Source organism: Lineus longissimus, chromosome 8 (assembly GCF_910592395.1).
Source record: "Lineus longissimus chromosome 8, tnLinLong1.2, whole genome shotgun sequence".
Taxonomy (NCBI): Eukaryota; Metazoa; Nemertea; class Pilidiophora; order Heteronemertea; family Lineidae; genus Lineus; species Lineus longissimus.
Window position 1 is genome coordinate 17,023,191 of NC_088315.1, and position 19,392 is coordinate 17,042,582.

Below are 19,392 nucleotides of genomic sequence, written 5' to 3' on the forward strand. Positions count from 1 at the left end.
TCGTCACGCCGCCCAAGTAGAGATATGGTGCTTTGAATCAGTCCATAGCAGGCCAAGTATCTCCAGATCCGAATGTACGCAACAGTTAAATACTATTATAACTAGGTAAGCCATGCGGGGGCCATTTTTGCAAGGAATATACCAAAGAACTCGGAACTCGGCAATACCAGTGGGCTTGGCACGAATTTCCCGTAGTTTAGGATTTTGATTCTCCGGGATGGTTCTGTATATGTAGCTTGATTTTTCCCGAAGATTATTCCTCCATCCCGTATCACGATAGTCATATTTGTGCAACCCCTGCGTCTTGAAAAAGTCTTCCCGTCCCTATATATCCAATAAAACCTCCTTCATCAAGGACACCGGTTTGGACCCGTATTTTCATTCACTTTGATCTCTCTGATCAGGACACTTCTCTATTTAAGACAGCACTTGTCAATCACCGAGCCTCTCCTGAAGAGAGGTCGTACTATACTTTGTTTTTCATAATCGTCATTCGAAATTGAGTCCTTCTGTCTTTCAGTTTCGTGTAATAATGCGTTAAATTCCCGAACCATCAGGGACCACGATGATGAACTATACTGTGCTTCCTGCCATAGTCGAGAGTTTGGTGCGAAGGGCTACGGCCAGCGTATGGGTGGTGGTGTCCTCTCGGTAGAACAGGAATCAACGTAAGTCAGGACATAATGACATAGTTTGTTTTTCATGCCATCTTTAAATTTCTTGTCGGCGAAAGCAAATTTTTGAGAAATTTAGTCAATTTGGACTGCTGTTATTTGGTCCAGATCTTTGAGAGGAGAAGGTCGGGGGAGGCAGCTCCACCCAGAGAGCACTAACGGTGTGATCTTGGAACCGAGAGAAGTCTGAGTTATCCTCCTCAGACAACTAGGTGACGTCCCCAGACAAATGAATAACGTTGACGTCTGGCTAAAGAGACCCAAGCCTCATTCGCCCGTCTTCTAAATCGGTTACAGAAATAGCTAACTTGTTCCAAATATCTCGTAAAACTTCCGAAATAACACAGATTTACGTTTTTACCCGAATCCGACTGTATGAAGCCATGTTCGGCTTATTATAAACCGCAATATGCGGAATGCGAAATCACGAGACGCCAACCTCGGTGATCAGAGAGTACATGTACCATGCGCCACAGGATATGAAATCTGAAAAGACGAACATTAATGAGACCGAGGCTGTAGTAGGGAGCAATCCTTGTTTTGATTGACCCATTGAAATAGACTCCGCTGTGCGATGTGTGGAATTTAACCTTATTTATAGCCTAGTTTCGATTGCCAGACCGCGCTATTTTAGGGATGTCCAGACGTTCACCAGGCGCATGCCCTGTGTTATCGGTCAATCTTGTGTATGGTGACTTGTGCCGCCAGGCATAAAGTGAAAATAATCTTGATACATGCAGCATCCTGAACCTCACGGTATTTTACTCACAGTATATCATGATAAGTTGCAAAAACCTTTGTGGTCAAGATGAACATGCAGTTACATGTAACCTTTGTGTTGTCGTCGGCCCTACTATCATTGAATGGAGAAGTTGACAGCAGCGTTAGAAATGGTGATTGTCATGGCAGGGAAGTAGAAATTCTTGTGGCAGAAAATAATGATTACTCATCTCACGATTTCGCGATTTCTCATCTCGCTGTTTATAATAAGCCGCCATGTTCAGCTAACGAGCACTTGGGCACCTTTTACATGGAGAAACTCTAACTTGCACTGACTTGACGTGATCACCCATTGTCTCTTCAGGTCCCCGAAAGCTCAACACCGCTCAACAGCCCCGAACCCACTTGCCGCGAAGTTTGGCGGTGCAAGCGATACGTGTCCGAGATGCAATAAACCTGTGTACCATGCAGAAAAAGTTGAATGTCTCAATAAAAAGTGGCATAAACATTGCCTTAACTGTGGTAAGCATAACACATGATACCGAATCTTAATGCTCTTGCCTTCGTAAATGTCATAAAGATGGAATAAAATTAGTTGGTAGAGTCATCAGAGTCTTCATTTAACTCTAAAATCACAAGCAATGGTTATGTTAACTATCAATGTACTTCAATTTCCTTTCCTTCAAGTTGATTGTGGGCATCATGTGGATTCGCGCACTGTGCGGGAACATGCCGGCGAACTCTTCTGTGCTACCTGTCACGCGCGCGAATTCGGTCCAAAGGGTTACGGATTCGGATCTGGTGCAGGAATATTGTCAACAGAAGGTGGTGGCGAAGGAAATGATAGGTACGGTTTAATTTCATCATTGCTAACCATCCTTTTTTTCTAATCACAAATTTTAGAAAAATCCCTTTTTTGTTTGTACTTGTATGTACTTTAGTGTCTATCCTGGACTTTCGCATCTTAAGTTCCACCCTTTTTCTACCGTGAAGGACGTCATCATTTGAATGCAATATTAAGAAAGTTTTTCAGTAGCAGCTACTGAAAGATAGATACCTCACGAATGGATTCACAAAGCGATGATAAAGTAGAAAAAAGCCGGACGTTATGAATGTGACACTGACCTCGTAGTTCTGGTTTTAAAACATGACATACGTTTTCAATGGGAAATGGGCTGCTGTGTTTTATATAGAGTATTGGATAATCACCTACTTTATATTTTAGTTGATCGGATGTTTAAAAAGGGGCATCATATTTCATCATACATTGCTGATAAAGGTATTGACAAAAATGGGGAGGAGAAATAAATATCGGGAGGACGCTTTATCAAGCTATTCTGTCTTGCAGCAATCCCAAATCTTCCAGTACCCCAAACCCTCTGGCTTCCATGTTTGGAGGAGGTGGGAGCATCTGTCCCAGATGTGAGAAGAAGGTCTACCATGCTGAGGCGATGGACCTTCTGGATCAAAAGTGGCACAGGCACTGCCTTAAATGTGGTAAGTTGAAGAGGCAACAGAAAAGCATTAATGTTTTCACAGGCCAGGGCGGAGTTATTCATAACAACATTAGCTTTAACGGAGACGTTAGGTCTCAACGTGAAAATTTTAATACGTTTAACTGAAAGAGATAATTAACATCCTCAAGGATACTTAACGTAACTGTTATTAAAGGATAACGTGACTTTTGTGCTTTTGATCAACCGGGCCCTGGATTGTAAAATATAGTGTAACCAGTAATCATTGGGATGTCAGCTCATGTATACATGTAGAAAATGGTTTATAACTTACATGTCTGTCAAAAACAGTATATACATCCCAAAGCATCCGCACATAACTGCTAGAGGTCGCATCGAAATCTTGGTATCGATCTATCGTAGCAGGTGACAGCCATCACCGGTTGTGGTTCGAATTCAATATAATGATTTTAGTATTGATAACAATCCAAAACATACATTCTTCCAAATAAACTTCAAAACGTTTGTTTGATAATATAAGAAGATGCATATATAGTAGGCAAGGGATATTTGGCGAGCATGCTTGCTATGCAGTAATTATTTTTAACTTGGGTGGCAAGCATGCTTGCCGTCTAAAGTGAAGATCTAATCACAAGGAAGCAAGCAGAATACGCCCCTCTAATTTATATTTATTGGAAGTGGTTATTTGGCAAGCACATGCTTGCTACGCAGTCCGTTATTTTTGTCACTGGATCATTAATTATATAAATATTCATGACTCTCCTAATTTATGCGCCACACCGAGTAAACAATGGCGGGTACTGAGGCTGTGGAAGCGGTGAATGTCGGCTCAAAACTGCAGTTAGGTTCCACTTATTGATCGTACGACGACTTTAACATAGCTCTAAAAGAGTATAAGGAGAGGACTTTGTGTATTTTTGTCCAGAAATACACAAGGTCGGTGGAAAATGCCAATTAATAAACATTAGAGGGGCGTATTCTGCTTGCTACCTTGTGATTAGGTCTTCACTTTCCACCCAAGTTAAAAATAATTGCTGAGTAGCAAGCATGTGCTTACCAAATAGCCACTTCCTATATAATATGATATATGATATAATTAAAAAATCTGCATCAAAATGGCTCTTGCGCACGAATTCCTTAGGAAATGTTTTGGGTATCCCTTCACGTTTGCAGGGAGATGTACATGTGTCATGCCGACTTACCAGCTCTCCAGCAGTGAATCGTGAATGTCAATCCTTTCACCGCCGACCTATAGGGCGGGAAATCCGTCAGACGCACACTCATAAACGGTCGCCAATGAAATTGCTCTACACAAAGTAATTGAATTACAGCCTGAATTGGTATTGCCAACCTCATTCAGCTTTTTCAAGTGGATGAAAGACAGTTTATTTTTCTTCCAGCTATCTGCAACCACTCCGTAGATTCGCGGACTGTGAGGGAACACGACAAAGAGTTGTTTTGCCATTCCTGCTATGGGCGGGAATTCGGCCCAAAAGGCTATGGATATGGTGGTGGCGCTGGTACGTTGTCGATGGATGGAGCAAACAATGGCCATGGCAATCACGAAGGGGAAAACGGTGATGATGATGAAGAAAGGTAGGACCTGTTTCATCTTTACCATCAAGTTTTGGATCCGCTCCCCACCGACCCGGACTCCGTCTCTAGGAAAGACAGGTTGTTGCGGACGGGGCACTTCTGATGGTTCAAAATGCCCTTTGGCTGATCTAATCCTGATGACCAATTGGCCAGGGGACTTACTCAATTGTTGTTTTATTTCTAAAGGAAAATACCGTGTCTATAATAAAAGGCAAGTTTAGGTAACCCATAAGGTTGCAAATCACATAAAGAGACGTCCACGCTTTGAAGTACGCCTAACCTGTCTTAAAACAAACCGCAAAAGGAACAACGGTCAACCTTGATCAACCCCAAATATGGCTGTTGAATAAATGGGAAGGGCAGTGTTTTGGCGGAATTTGAGATGCGCGATGAATTTCACCAGGATTTGGCTGTGTTTGCTATTCAGGAAAGGTCCTCTTTTATAACCATGGGTCGTCAAAACAACATCCCCTCGACCCAATTCCCCTTCACAGAGAAGGCCAAGGGACAGAGTAGGCATGTTGTTTTCTAAATGTTTCAGCGAATGGTTTTAAATTATTAGCCTCTGTCGCAACATTTCTTTTAACATGTAAAAAAAACACAACTCTTTTTATCAGGGTTGTTTCGAGGCATGTTAATCAGCATTTTATTCGTATTATGCATGATGGCGTAGAAGTAGACAATTTCCATCTGTCCAGCCCTGTTGAATTTTACGACGGATAATGGTATGTCATTCTGTAGAGGCCAAGACAGTCAACCGCTTGTATAGAGATTTAAAGCACATGATAGAATCCTTTTTCCCTCTGACAATATTTCCGAGGACATTTAAAACTTCTACACCTGCATTATGTGATTTTCGTTAGATTCATTTCATCCTTTCTAAAAGAAACATGGTCCATGACCTTGTTCTACAGAGCATAGACATGTCGGTCCACACCATGACCAACTTATCTTTCCAACTTATAACTCGGTGGTTATGTGAGTTATGTACATTTTCAGCCTAATTTCTATTTCAACTTTTTACATGTTTTAAGTCGTAGGTAATTTATATTATTTAGAGTGTGAGTATGTTGCATGGTGATGTTGTCAATTTCGTTGATTTACATCTTAGTTTTGTTAAGTTAATTAATTGCATCAGCATGGTGATGTTGTCTTAGATGTCACACGTATAATTACCACGACATTAAAGTAATTCAACTGGTGTATGCGAGATTTGTCTAATCTTCTGAAATAGTTGAAAAAGGAAATGTCATACTTTGTTATTGCAATATTAAGAAATTGATCCAATTGTAAGAAGAAAACATATTGCCAATCAAAATAAGTAGCATTGAATTGATGGTGTCTTTTTCAATAACCATAAACGCTTTACACTCAGAATATCCACTGATTTCCAGGTGTATATTGCAGAACTACTAGAAGGCCGCTGTTTAACGTGCGCAGCAATTGCCCCCGAAAAACCATAGTTTTTTCACTTCAGAGTTCTCCCAGCTAGCGCAGCACCCCTCTTAATTCAATTTTCTTCTAATTTTACCACCTCTAGAAGACCCCCCCCCCCCCATACTCAAATTATCTTTGTTTCAGTTGGACCTCACCCTTTTTTACAACAAAAATAAAATCGGCCTTTCCCTGGCCCTATCGGAGACTTAATGGAAAACACATGCAATTAAAGATTGACGCATTGGCAATATATGCGTCCACATGATGCACTTTGAGATTTCACTTACAAGTGGATTGGCAAAACGGAGTTTGCCAATCCACTTGTATCTCAAGGGTTTCTGACCGGTAGCAATCTTGGTACAAATTCGGCTGTATCACATGAGCAAATGATTTCTCTCCTTCGAATAGTTTTCGCACGCCAATACCCGGAGGCACTCAACCAATGTGCATAGTGCTCACACATTTTGGGGCAATTTTTTTTGTGTAGCCAGCTGTATATCCCCTTATCTCCGGGAATATGCAGTACCTTTCAAAAGCCTCATTTAGCCCCGAAACTAGACGTTGACAGTCTGAGTCTAGCTAGCCTGGCCAAAATGTGGCATTAAACAATGCCATCCTAAATGCGTATCAAGGTCTTCTTCTCTTCTGTCTCCTAGGAACTATAGGCCATCCAGCCCTAATGCCCACGCTGCCAAGTTCGGTGGAAGTGAGGACGATTGCCCGAGGTGTAAGAAGCCGGTCTACTATGCCGAGAAAGTGGATTGCCTGAATAAGAAGTGGCACAAGGGTTGTCTCTGCTGTGGTGAGTCTCACAAATTTAGCAGATGAGATTTTTACGAAGCACATTTTACTCAGGATCAGTGCACCTTGCATGTGCTCCTTGTAAAATTCGTTCAAATCGGTTCAACAGATATGCTTAAGGAATTGATGCCGTACTGGAGGTATTGGTTCTCTCTTCAAAACCGCAATGGTAAAGCTAAAATGTTGACCGAGGTCGAGGCGGAGACAAGGTTTTGGCCAACACTTTAGCTCAGCCGAGTGGTCTTGGTAAGACAATCAATACCGAAAGTGAGGGATCAACTTCTATTGGAAAACATCTCAAATCAAATAACGAATAATGTGTTTTTTAATGATTTTTGACTGCTTCAACATTTTGCACCAACCCACAAGCGGTTATGGTTGACCATTGTCTGTGGCTATATTGGGTCATTAAAATTCTTTCTTTGTCTTACAGTGAAGTGCAGCCATGCGGTCGATTCTCGTACCGCGAGGGAACATGATGATGAGCTCTACTGCGCTACTTGCTACGCGAAAGACTTCGGACCTCATGGCTATGGGTATGGTGGGGGTGGAGCAGGACTGTCCATGGAAGGGGCTGCCGGTTCGAGAGAGTGAGTGCCTAGTCATGGGAAGCAAGGGTCCGAGGGGCGAGTTGTCGCCAAGATGGGCGATAACTTAACCTCGACATTGAAACTCGCCGATTCGGCTCTGCCATGGATATACCAAGGCGTAGCTAGATCGGAGATGTTTATGAAAGAAGCTAATCCAGCTGATCCAGCTGATCCAGCTGTGCCCGCACGTGGCAGAATTTACAGCATTTTGCACATACGAAATGGGCGATATCTGGTCGAATCATTTTGGTGTCCTTGCCAGACTGGTAGTTGCTTTCATTATCTGCCCTGGCTACAAAATCTGAGATATTTGTGTGTGTTCCGCTACCAAATAGCCCTTGCCATTCTTTTCTAGCGTAAATGAGATTGTTTTACCTGCCAGGGTATTAACTGATGCGGCGAGAGTCTTCACTTATTCACTACCGTTACGATAATCAATAACTGTCACAGAGAATACTTTAGAAAAACAACAATTAAATTATTGATTTTGATTTTCAGCATCTCAGCAGAAACGTTCTGCGCTCCAATGAAAGATGGCGTGAAAAACTCGTCTGCCAGCGACGGGGTGAAACCAAAGTGGGGTGGCGCGATCGAGAAGTGTTTCAGATGTGGAAACAGCGTTTACCATGCGGAGAAAGCCCAAGGTGCCGGCGAGGTGAGGGTGAATTAAAAAGAAGCTAGACTTCCCCTTTTGCTGCGTCAATGGGGGACTGTTCATTTAGAACGTGTAGGCCCCTACGCCCAATTTTCCGATTGTTCATGATCAGTTTCCCCATTGTACCCCCTCCTCCGATTCGTTGTTCTAATTAGGACGAGAAAGAAGTTAGTCTGGTTCAATCAAGACAAAAAAACAATATTCTGACTTTATTTAAGTATCTGATTATTCATTTCAATAATCTATCGCATTGTCAGTTTAGGTCTGTCAACCACTCATAAAGGAGTTTGTTGGGGTTAATGTTATCAAGATTTGGCCTGAAGACTATTTAAGACTGTAAAAAAGGGGGACGTTTGGCATAGGCTATGTGCGAATGGGCATTGTTTAAAGACAGAAAGCGTATATTTGGCAAGGCCTATATTCTTCCAGCTGTTGTCCGAGGTAACTGGAAGGGGGGGGGGGGGGCAGAATAACGTAATGGATACAACTGTCAACCAATCAATCATATGTCTAAGTTCCTGTTGTTTTGTCGTTTATAGGTTTACCATAAATCTTGTTTGAAATGTAAGGAGTGCAACAAGATGTTAGAGGCTGGAACTTTCGCCGAGAAAGAAGGCGAAGTCTTTTGTAAAAGTGAGTACCATTAGATATCTTTACAATCATCATGTCAGTTAATCAGACCAATTCTTAACAATAACACGGTGTTAAAGGTCTGGGCAGATCATCTTGTTATTGTCCTGTTTCGCTAGGAAATATCGCCGTAGGACAGGAGCAGTCGAGAAAGACTCATTGACGTCATGAGCCTTTCCTAGTGGAGTTCAATAATGGAAACTTTACTGTAGGGCAGAAAGTAAATCGGTAGGCCACAGCTATGTAATAATGAAATAATGTAATTAGAGTGTATTTCACAGTACCAACGTTTCGGCCTACACTTTACATTTTTCGGGCGGTGAAAATGAACCTCTCATTTCCTGTTGATAAGTCCAGCGCAGATCAGTAAGCTAGACTCGGCCCGATGAACATGTGGACAAAAGTGCCTGCAATAGGCAGCCATTCAGAATCTTTCGTATGACTTGCTGATGTATCCGATGAAATGTATTGAAACCGACTGAGGCGCGATGAGCGAATTGTATTGCTCGTACCAATGTCTCTTTACTCGGTTGACACTTAAAGTTTCTAAATGTCCTTAAACTCATTAAAAGGCTTTTTAAAGGGAATCAAAAAACCCCTTGACTCGAGGTTTTTTTTCGGACGCTCAAAAGCCCTCAATGGTTTTCATTTCCCAGAATAAGTGCCTTGAGGCCTGGGATGTACATGTATGATGCTTGTGCCCGCTTAAAATTATTTTAAATGGTTTTTCGAAATCTACAAATCTTTATTGAAGATTGCACGAGGTCATTTTCGAGAATCGTTTATTACAGATTCCCCATACAGGTAACGTTGAAGAAAGTCATGAAAAGCAACAATTAAACTAATTACTCTAACCAAGAGGTAAATTCCGTGACTTGACATCATTCTGTGATATTCCTTTTTTCAGGTTGCTATGGACGCCTGTATGGACCCAAGGGCTATGGATACGGCGGCGGTGCTGGTGCCTTAACTATGACTCAATAAATTGCCGTAAGAGCTAATTTGGCTTTCATTAAAAAATGTGCTGCAATAGTATTGTATGCAGGGAATGCCTTATACACTATTCGTCGATTCAAATTTTACACTGTACACCAAAACCATTTGATTTAATCTCAACAAAAGCTATGGAATCCCCCCGTGTGAAGTGCAAAATGAAGTTTCATTGCCTTTTCTGCTCCAGTCAATCGGTTTACATGGTTGAAAGCTTATTTCTCAATAGCATCCCGCGAAGTTACTATTTATAGCTCACAAGGTCATTTGCATAAGATATTGATGACGTTTTAGTCACGTGACAGTCGGACATCGACACTTATTTCTACGCATTTGAGCTTATTTCAAAGTCAATTATCTTTGACCCTAGGCACATTGTTTTTAGCATGAATGATACCATACATAGAGTCAGAGAGAGAAATATTCAGAACAATTATGTAGTATTTCCAACACTCGGACATGTGCCCGATTGAATCTAACTGCCCTAGTTAGAAAGCCTGAAGCCATTACGAAACCGCATGTTTGTCCGATAGTGCCTGTAATTCAGCGTTAGGGAAATAGAGTGCAGCAGCTGCAGTGACGTCATCTTCGCGGAATGCTATTTAAACGATATCGTTGTGAATGAAGTGTTGCCATTGTCATCTTTATCAAGATCATATAGCAACAGGCCATCTTAATGAAGATTGCCATAGCAACACGATATTTTACATTTTTATTGTATTTGCTAAGACGTGTAGACATTAAAGGGCGACTATAGGCCTCAGCTAGGGGGTCAAATTGCTGGTCTTCAGGTGAATTATATGCACAGTTCGCATGATTCAGTTATTAATATCTTCTTCGTACATGCCTGAATAGTTTTGATGCACGGTGAGATTGGAGAGACCCCTATACTACTTTGTGTAACTTTGTGTAACTTTATCTTGCCTACCTGGCTACTGCCTACAGTCACCCTTTAACAAAGGTAAATTAACAAAATGCCAAATTTGCACGGGAGTTTTATTTGCGCGAATTTCACGAATAACAACAATTTGCTAATAACAAGCGCAAAACATTTTTTAGAAAGGCCAAAAGAAATTTTGCAACCTGTCAAGAAATGGATGAATCTTTAAAAGAATTTGCGAATCGCCAAAAAATTGAGGTGAAATCTCATAATGGTTAATCAACAATACATTCACTTGGTTTGGGTTATATTCAATAAAATTCGTGTGGCCCATTTTGGTTTTTATAACACCAACACAAGTCAGATTTCACCAAGTTGGTTATCGTGTTCACAATAATGTCAATTATAAACATGGGAAACCGTTGTGACACGCACTATATCCTAAAACATGCTAACCTTGGCAAAATCGTGCTTACTCTGCCAAAATTGTGCTAACTTTGCCGACCTATAATTTGTGTAAAACATCTCGTAAAAAAGTGGCAAAATGTGAAAAATTCGTACTTTTAAACCGAACAGACTTTGGAACAAATTTCGAAAACTGTTCTTTATCATCATTAAAATGTATTTCCGATGAGATGAAATTTTCTCAGAATTTCTTTAATATAATTATATCAGTGTTTGTGTTCTGATTGATATTCGAGGGTTGGCAAAGCTATCCCAGTGAAGGCAAAGTACACTCTAAACGTTTTCGGGCAACACAAATACATGTATGCACACCAAAGAGGTATTTCGGTAAACTGAAAGAGGTTTAAACTGAAAAAAAAGATATTCTGAAAAACCTCTAATCGTTTTGGAAGTGACTTGTTTTGCCCTGAATGGAGAGCCGAACTCATTAATATTCATAGTTCTAGAAGATCTGATTATCATTCAATGGAAAAGCGGTGTTCAACACTACTGGAGTTATAGCGAAAGGCCTTAGCAATGTACCCAATGCATTTAGAACGCCTATCAGTTAATCACATACTCTTGTATATTCCTCTCCTGCCTTTTATGACAAGAACACGCGTTTGGAAAAGAAAAAAAAACGAGAGCGTGAAATCGGCCACTGTTAATTATGCGAATATTTATTCAAATATTACGTGTCTGCTCTTCGATTGGCTAATGTGTTGTAAAGTCTCCGCCTCACAAAACAGGGTAGAATAGTTTACCTATTTGGCAAGCCGGTGTAAAAGAAATGCAAGTCCCCCTGGAATTTAAGTCCGGTCCTTTTGTTAAAGTGAATAGAGTCGCTGAGTTCCTTTGTTGAAGATTATGTAGCTAACCCTAACAAACCATTAACCACATTTGTTGACAATACACAGCTATTGTATTGGGTTATGCATTCCTAGGACGTCCATTCCTTTTACACCGGGATTGCCAAACTTGGTTGATTTTCAGTGCTGTTGGGCAATCGGCTCACCAAACAGGGCAAAAAATGATGCCTGTTCGGAGAGCGGCCTGCCACAAATATCCTGCCAATAGTTTTTCGCTGAAAAACCTCTACAGAAGGGCATATTTGCTGAAAAACATTTAAAGATTAAAAGGTTTAAACCTTTAAAGATTTTTACAAAGCTAAAAAACGTTTATTTCTAGAAGCGTAAGAGCAGGTTTTGCAATCCACCACACTCTTAAAATAGTAAAAATAACTATTTTTTTGCTACTCGATCAGGCCTGAGTTGTTCAAAATCACATTAGCTATATGACGAAGAAGTTAAGTCTTAAAATTGTAATGAGTTCAACTGAAAGAGATAACGTCCTATAAGTATACTTAACGTAACTGTTAGGGATAACGTGACTTTTGTGCTTTTGAACAAGCGGGCCCTGACAGTTGCCGTAGCACCGACAGTGAAGTTAAGTAGTTGTTTTAACTACATTGTTTATTGGTAACCATTTTAATGGCAATTTTTACTACCTTTTTAGTTGGAACAAATAATTAATGATTAGTTTTTACTAATTTCACAGTTGGTGCTACAGGAACTACAAAAGTAGTAGTTTTTACGAATAAATTTAAAGAGTGCAGCGGGTTTTTGAGGAGTAGGATCCACAGCATTTAATTACTTGCCTCGTTTTAATGATAATACACATTTGAGTAGACACTATACTACATGTATGTCCTCTCTTTAACTACTTTCTTAGTAAGCCATAATCGAGTATGAATGTTATTAATTTGTATTATACACTGCGGTGAAAAGTTTTTGCGATGACCCCAAAATTCCTCTCATGTCCAATTAACCTGTTTCCTTCCTAATTATTATAACAATATGGAAGTACGTTTGCCCTTGTTCTCCAGAAAGATACAATAATAGTGCCTCATTTCATCAATTTTTGATGAAAGCTTGATGCTATTTAAGTAATTATGCAGTAATTACATGTAGGCGCCTGGTGTTTCTAGTCATTTTCTGATAGTAATATCATCAGACGCCTAATTTCAATACTGCATCGACCTTCATCAAAACTTGGGCCGTGTCGAATTAGCGGAATGAGCGGATGCTGTACAGAATATACATGTAATATAATTTCATACAAAATGGAACTTAATGAATTCATTACATTTTAATTCGTTCGATACGCCACAGAGATTATTTAAAAATCGTTTTTTTACAGTCGTTAAGCCATGACTCGCAATGAGGGCATGAAAACTGGTATGTAGGGACAGTTTAGTTCAGCCGGTAGCCGTGCGCAGCGCTGTATTACCGTACCTCCTTTCGTATTCAGAGTTCAGGCATGGTGACGAGCATCGCGACAAATACTGGCTTTTCCAGGTGATTGAAGCCCAGAATCCGCTCGTTCCGCTAATTCCACATTGCGCAAAACTTGGTAACATTGTATCTTCCCAGAAAACAAGGGCAAAAGTAATACAATATTATTCCATTATTTAGGAGGGAAAAAGGTTAATTGGAAATGAGAGGAATTTAGGTTGTCCTAAAAACATTTGCAGAGTACTGTAACTGTAAATTGTTATTTCTGTTATATTTTGACTTGCTTATTACTAAGTAACAATGTTTAAAAATTATAGTTAGCTGTTTGTTCTTGAGAGTATAAATAGTCAAATCGATAGCTGGAAAGGTTTTGCCGGATGAATATATAATAATAAAGGTATTGATGGTGATGGTTCTGACCAGCAGATGTGTTTAAAGAAGGAGCAGCAATTCAGTCTTCTAGCTTAGTCTATATTAGTATGGTTATACATGATAATGTGCAACAAGAACTAGCTCACAGAAACAACGTTTACAACCAGTACTATAATTAAATCTAGCGCCAAATTTAGAGCTAATTTTTTTTTTGGAAGTGACTATTTGGCAAGCCCGGCTTACCAAACAGCGACTTTTTCTTGTCCTGAATGGAGAGCCGAACTCATTAATATTAAAGTAAAGTCTCCAGCTCGCCAAACAGGGTAGATTTTTTACCTGTTTGGCATTAAGCCCGGCTGGCCGAACAGGGTGGCTTTTTAGTGCTGTTTGGCAAGCGGCTCTCCAAACAGGACAAAAAAAATGCCTGTTCGGCGAGCGGCTTGCCAAATAGACCCGGTCTTTTTTTTACAACTGAACCAATACGTACATACTGTAGTTAGTGGTAATTTGTATGGTTTCTATCAAGTATACAATGTAGATCAATCCATACTTGTTTGTATAAAAGTTAGCTTGAACGAATTGTGATTAGTATGTCCATTAGGCAGTGGTGCCGTAGGAGAACTCAATCATATTAACCAGATTTCGCGAGACCCGAACGAACGTCGACGTACGAAGTCTATGGTGTCCTGTGCTAATTTATTTACGGGACGACACTAATAAATCGTCTTTTATGCTTGATACGAGGAATTGGGGAAAATTTCAACAACAATTTGTCGATGTCATGCATCAAACTTCGCACTTCGTTGTTCATAACACTTCGTAAAGGCTTGCGAAACCTGCCTATTACTTTATAATTCAATCGAACCACTGAGAGATCTTTGTGATTTATATTCTACTGGATCCACTCACCAATAAGATCCCAAATCCGACAATACCTGATTTGTACCACCGCCACGATGGGTAGAATCTAAACAGCCGAACACAATAATAGGCCTTTCGCAGCCATAAAAGGGGTGGGCTATCTATTCAAGAGTTAACAACGTAATCGTCATGACTAGTCATGACTCAAGGAGGATACCATGGTGACGTCACATCACGTGATCACGACCCATATTACTGATCGCTATGGCCAAACAGATTCAGTCTACTGACAGCACCAGCACTGAACACATCTCCACGGCTCACTGTCTGGTGCACTCCTGTACACAAAAACACCAATAGACATGAAATATTGCAATACCTAGTATGGATTCTTCCTGTGTAAAATAAAATTTACAGAGCAGATTAACTTCCACGAATAAAAAAGACGTTTGACGTGGCCAAAGTGCGGAAATAAAGTCTCCGCTAAAATACACTACGAAATACTCTAGGCAATGCACTACGCGATACACGGTAGAGATGCAGTTGAGTTTGTAATTGTTTTGACTTAGAAGCCCGCCCATATCATAATATATTCATGTATTCATGAAGTATGAACTCATTTCTGTCCCATACAACTCTAAGAACAGTTAATTTCTCCTTAAATCATCACCGAAACCGCGATATCCGCAGGAAGATTTCGTTATAGTGTCCGAAAATGCATGATCTTACAGGGGCGCTAACTCGACAAATAGAGGGGATCTATGGAGATCTATGAGAGTTTTAGGTCCTGCAGGTCTCGAACGTGTAAAATCTGTAAACATGCCTCCAAATCCCATTATGATAATGAAGAGATCGCCCCATATCTGGGAGACTGTTTTGAAACCATCCTAATTTTGGAAGATCGGTGCCCGGCTATTTGGTTTTAAAAACCCTATTTTTCCCCATCAAAACAGCACTTATCATTATTCAAATGATAACTTATTGTCTGAAGACTTATTTCATAGCAGAAAAGTACCAATAACTCTGATTTGATGCGAAAAATCTAACTTTATTTGATGACTTGATTTTCCCTTGGCCGTGGATCGGGTTTGTTTACAATATGCAGCTTCATCTTGTAAAAGCCGTGACGTCACCGCGGTATCCTCCTTGGTCATGACTCTACAGCGGAACTTTTCATATTACAATTAAAGACCAATTGGAAGAAACGAAGACAAGCTATCCCACCCCCCACCCCCCACCCCTTTGATGGCTGCGACCCATCGAGGCGGGAGTAAAAATCGGGTATTGTCGGGCTTGGGATCTTATTGGTGATTGGATCCAGTATTTCATGATGTGACTGCAGCGACTCTGTGTTATTCATGAATATGTCGATCCGAGCATGTGGCAATAACTTAATCAGACAGATGACCGACTTTTGGGGTTAATCATTTCACAATTGTTTATATTTCGTCTGACCACTTTGTGTTTTACCAAGTGCACATACAGAGGTATGACTCTGTCAACTCTAAATCAAATTTACTGTGATGTACTCTATGTAGATTATCACGCTTATTAATTGTGATTGCACGTACAAAAAAAGCAGTTGTGTTTAAGGAATTGATACCGAACTGGAGGTATTGGTCGTCTCGCCAAAACCGCGAACTAGAATTTAGACCAAAACTGAAGCAGAAACGAGAGGGTCCGTCAAGCATCATCATCATCTTGTGATGTCCATCCTTTTAAATTGGTTACAAGTATTAAGTAGCTTTTCAAGTATTCTGTCATAATTTCACTTTTATGGAACAGCCCATTCTTTTCATATACAACGCCTGTAGCTGAGTGAAAATCATCAGTTGTTCTATATGTGGCCTTATTACACCACACCATTGATTTTTCAAGCCTTTTAGCAGTTAAATTGTCAATGGTTGACCGCGACGCATCAAATACTGCGTGGGGTTGTGAATCTGAAATTTTGATATGATGTTCCGGACAGTCGGAAAAGTAAATGATGAAAAGTAAACTGGTAGTTGACCACGGAAATTTTTTGACAATCGACAAATTAGACAGACATCGATATTTCCTCTCTTTTCAGCCAACTGGTAGAAAAATCTCAATTGCCGAATTAGCAAAATTCAAAATTATATCTGTAGACTTGCTGCAGCAAATATTTCTTCAATAACTCTCCAAATATGTACTTGATAGTTAAAAACATACTCGCGTCTAATTGATAGGTTTGGACCCTCCAACCTATGAATATTCATTGGTGGTATTGTCTCAAGGCGCAATGAAAAAATAATTTAATTTTCGATGTGATGCATCTTATCAAGCAAAATGTTGATCTGCTTCTCAAACACAATTGAGCCTTTTCGATGAGCTTTTCTATTCAATACATATTTTGTTGATGTGTCATTTAGTTGTTATTCACATTCACATGTTCAAAACATTCATTAATAAATGTGCTTAGTACATGGAATTGGCTTTTGAATTGTATATTTCCGTTGAATCCGTGCCAACTCTCTAAGCCACCGCCCCATCATGGAGGGATATAAATTCCTGACCTCCGGGCTTTACGGGCCCGATCCAGGCTCCGAGTCATCTCGTTTTTTTTTTAATTCCGAGCTCCTCGATCGTGCGTCTAGTTAAAAAGCGCTCCTTACTGCTAAAAACGCGATAAATTTCCTAAAAATCTTAAAGTGTGCATTCGGATCTTGAAATCTTGGGGAACCGGCAGTTAAAATCTCCGTCCGATAGGCTGAAATAAGCAGACCACGTTTGTTGACCATGCTTGTTTATACGATGCTTTGCCTCAATTGAACACACCGCCAAAAAACTGATATATGATGCTTGAAATCAATCCATCGTAGGCCAAGTAGTATCTCTGGATCCAAATCCACGAATCAGTCAGATAAGCCATGGGATGGGCGTTTATGTGAGGAAATATGTGACCCTTCACAGCAAAACCAGGCGCACGTCGCACAGAAGATGAGCCTAAATGACACCAGGAGATAATGGAAGAAATTGATGTGCTCATATTTCACAAAAGGCAGACAATAGAGAAATGAACAACCAGTCTCTCTCAACCTGCCAAGCTCAGAGCGACATGCGCCTGATTTTGCTGTGACGGGTCACATATGTTATCCAGAAGTATTAAGGTAGCAGGAAGGGTTGGGCGTTTGTGGTTTCTGAGTCTGAGGGGGTTGGTGTCTGTTGACTGTGCTTTAAGAGAGACTAGGCATGGCGCCAGTCTCTCTTAAAGCACAGTCAACAGGCATTTGGTCTCAGTATTTGGGTTTTGATTGCCATGACTGTACCCCTGTAAAAGTCAGAGGAGGAGAAGTTTGGAATGATGAAAGCATTGAAGAAGAAGAAATGTTATTATTGAGGAAAGCAAAATTTATTATGAGACTAGAAGGCAGTGTCCTGACTTGATTATTTTGAAAATGGCGGTCTGAACACATTAAAAGGTGGAACATGGCATTTTATCGACTTTGAAGTGCTCCGCAGTTAAAGGGAGACTATAGGCAGCAGCTAGGTAGGCAAGATAAAATCATACAAATTTGCCAATAGGGTCAGTCATATCTCTAGGCATGGCGCTAGTCTCTCTTAAAGCACAGTCAACAGGCATTTGGTCTTAGTATTTGGGTAAGTACAGAATCAAGGCAGCACAGAGAGCAATGATTGAACGATGCTGTGGACAAGTCCAAGGATACTGCATCAGTCACGACCAACTTCTCATCAGAAAGCGTCACCACCAGCATATTCAATGTTCAGTTCCAACCTGTACCAGTCCAATGCACGCCTGTCATGGTCAGCAGTGGTCAGCTTAGCGCGATATGGAACATTCTTCCGAAACTCAAGCGAGGGAAGTCTGCTCATTTGCCTATCTCGCGCACTGCTCCTTCTTGTCAAACATCGTAGTGAAATCGTGGTACAGTGGGGCGTCCTCGAGGATTGCAGCTGGTCGGACAGACGTGAGGTGGAATGTGGGCGGCTGCACTTCTTCGTTGATGTGCGATGGCAGATAGCACAGTTGTTGCGTTGCATGACAGCTGAAAGTGAATGTGATATCATAGAACTGAGGCGTTTGCAATGAGACTATAGGTGAAGTAGAAGCAAGGAGTGAAATGGGCCATCTTCCAGTGACTAATATACAGAGTAAGGGCCCTGGGTGTTGTTAGATTCAGCATTGAATGTATTCCTCGTACAAGCGTGAATAGTGTGGACATACAGTGAGAGGTGAGAGACCCCTATTGACTACTTCCTGTAACTTTATCTTGGATATTATATTAGTATTGAACTTCTAGCCATGGAATATGAAGAAATTGAAGTTGTAGGCATGGAATATGAAAAATTATTCAACGGTGAAAGACATTATTCCATGAGGCTTTGACGTGATCGCAAAGGACGCGACGTGATTGGTTCACATGCTAATGAGGTATGATAATGATAATTACCTCTATAAATGCTACTTGGATAGCGACTGTGTCGTTGACTGCAACAGTGGTCTATGTCAATGTGTACCTGTAATGTCAATGAAGTATGATGAGGTGATGACGATAGTGCAATTATTAAATATTGGCAAGAGATCATACTGCAACATAGGTCTTGTTTTTGACAGATGACTGTGCGACATTCCCATTGGGTCTTGTTAGAGTCAGCGCTGCATGTATTCCTTGTACAAGCTTGAATAGTTGTGACGGACTTTGAGGGGTGAGAGACCCCTATCGGCTACTTCGTCTAACTTTATCTTGCCTACCTAGCTGCTAGCAATAGTGCCCCTTTATCAAGACTGAAACCCACTGTGTGGGGCTAAGAAATTACCTTTATAATCCTAGTTGGATAACCACTGTGTAGATGATTTGAAGAGTGCTCTGTGGATGTGTGCCTGTAATGTCAATGAAAGTATGATGAGGTGATGACGATAGTGGAATGACGAAATATTGGAAAGAGATCTATTCCTAGAAGAACATATGTCCTGTTTTGACTAGGTGGCG

General features: G+C 40.6%; 1 protein-coding gene across 4 annotated transcripts in view; it reads left to right on the forward strand.

Annotated features, from left to right (window-relative positions):
- LOC135492108 (muscle LIM protein Mlp84B-like) overlaps nt 1-16,871 on the forward strand; it is a 202,690-nt gene extending 185,819 nt beyond the window's left edge. For all 4 annotated transcript variants that reach the window (XM_064778291.1, XM_064778292.1, XM_064778294.1 and 1 more), the window contains exons 11-20: nt 521-668; nt 1,759-1,916; nt 2,082-2,241; nt 2,743-2,891; nt 4,270-4,465; nt 6,559-6,704; nt 7,137-7,293; nt 7,792-7,948; nt 8,488-8,581; nt 9,486-16,871. In XM_064778291.1, coding sequence (XP_064634361.1) covers nt 521-668; nt 1,759-1,916; nt 2,082-2,241; nt 2,743-2,891; nt 4,270-4,465; nt 6,559-6,704; nt 7,137-7,293; nt 7,792-7,948; nt 8,488-8,581; nt 9,486-9,562 — 1,442 coding nt within the window. In that variant the 3' untranslated portion in view covers nt 9,563-16,871. The remainder of the gene's footprint in view (nt 1-520; nt 669-1,758; nt 1,917-2,081; nt 2,242-2,742; nt 2,892-4,269; nt 4,466-6,558; nt 6,705-7,136; nt 7,294-7,791; nt 7,949-8,487; nt 8,582-9,485) is intronic.
- Nucleotides 16,872-19,392: the final 2,521 nt, after the last annotated feature.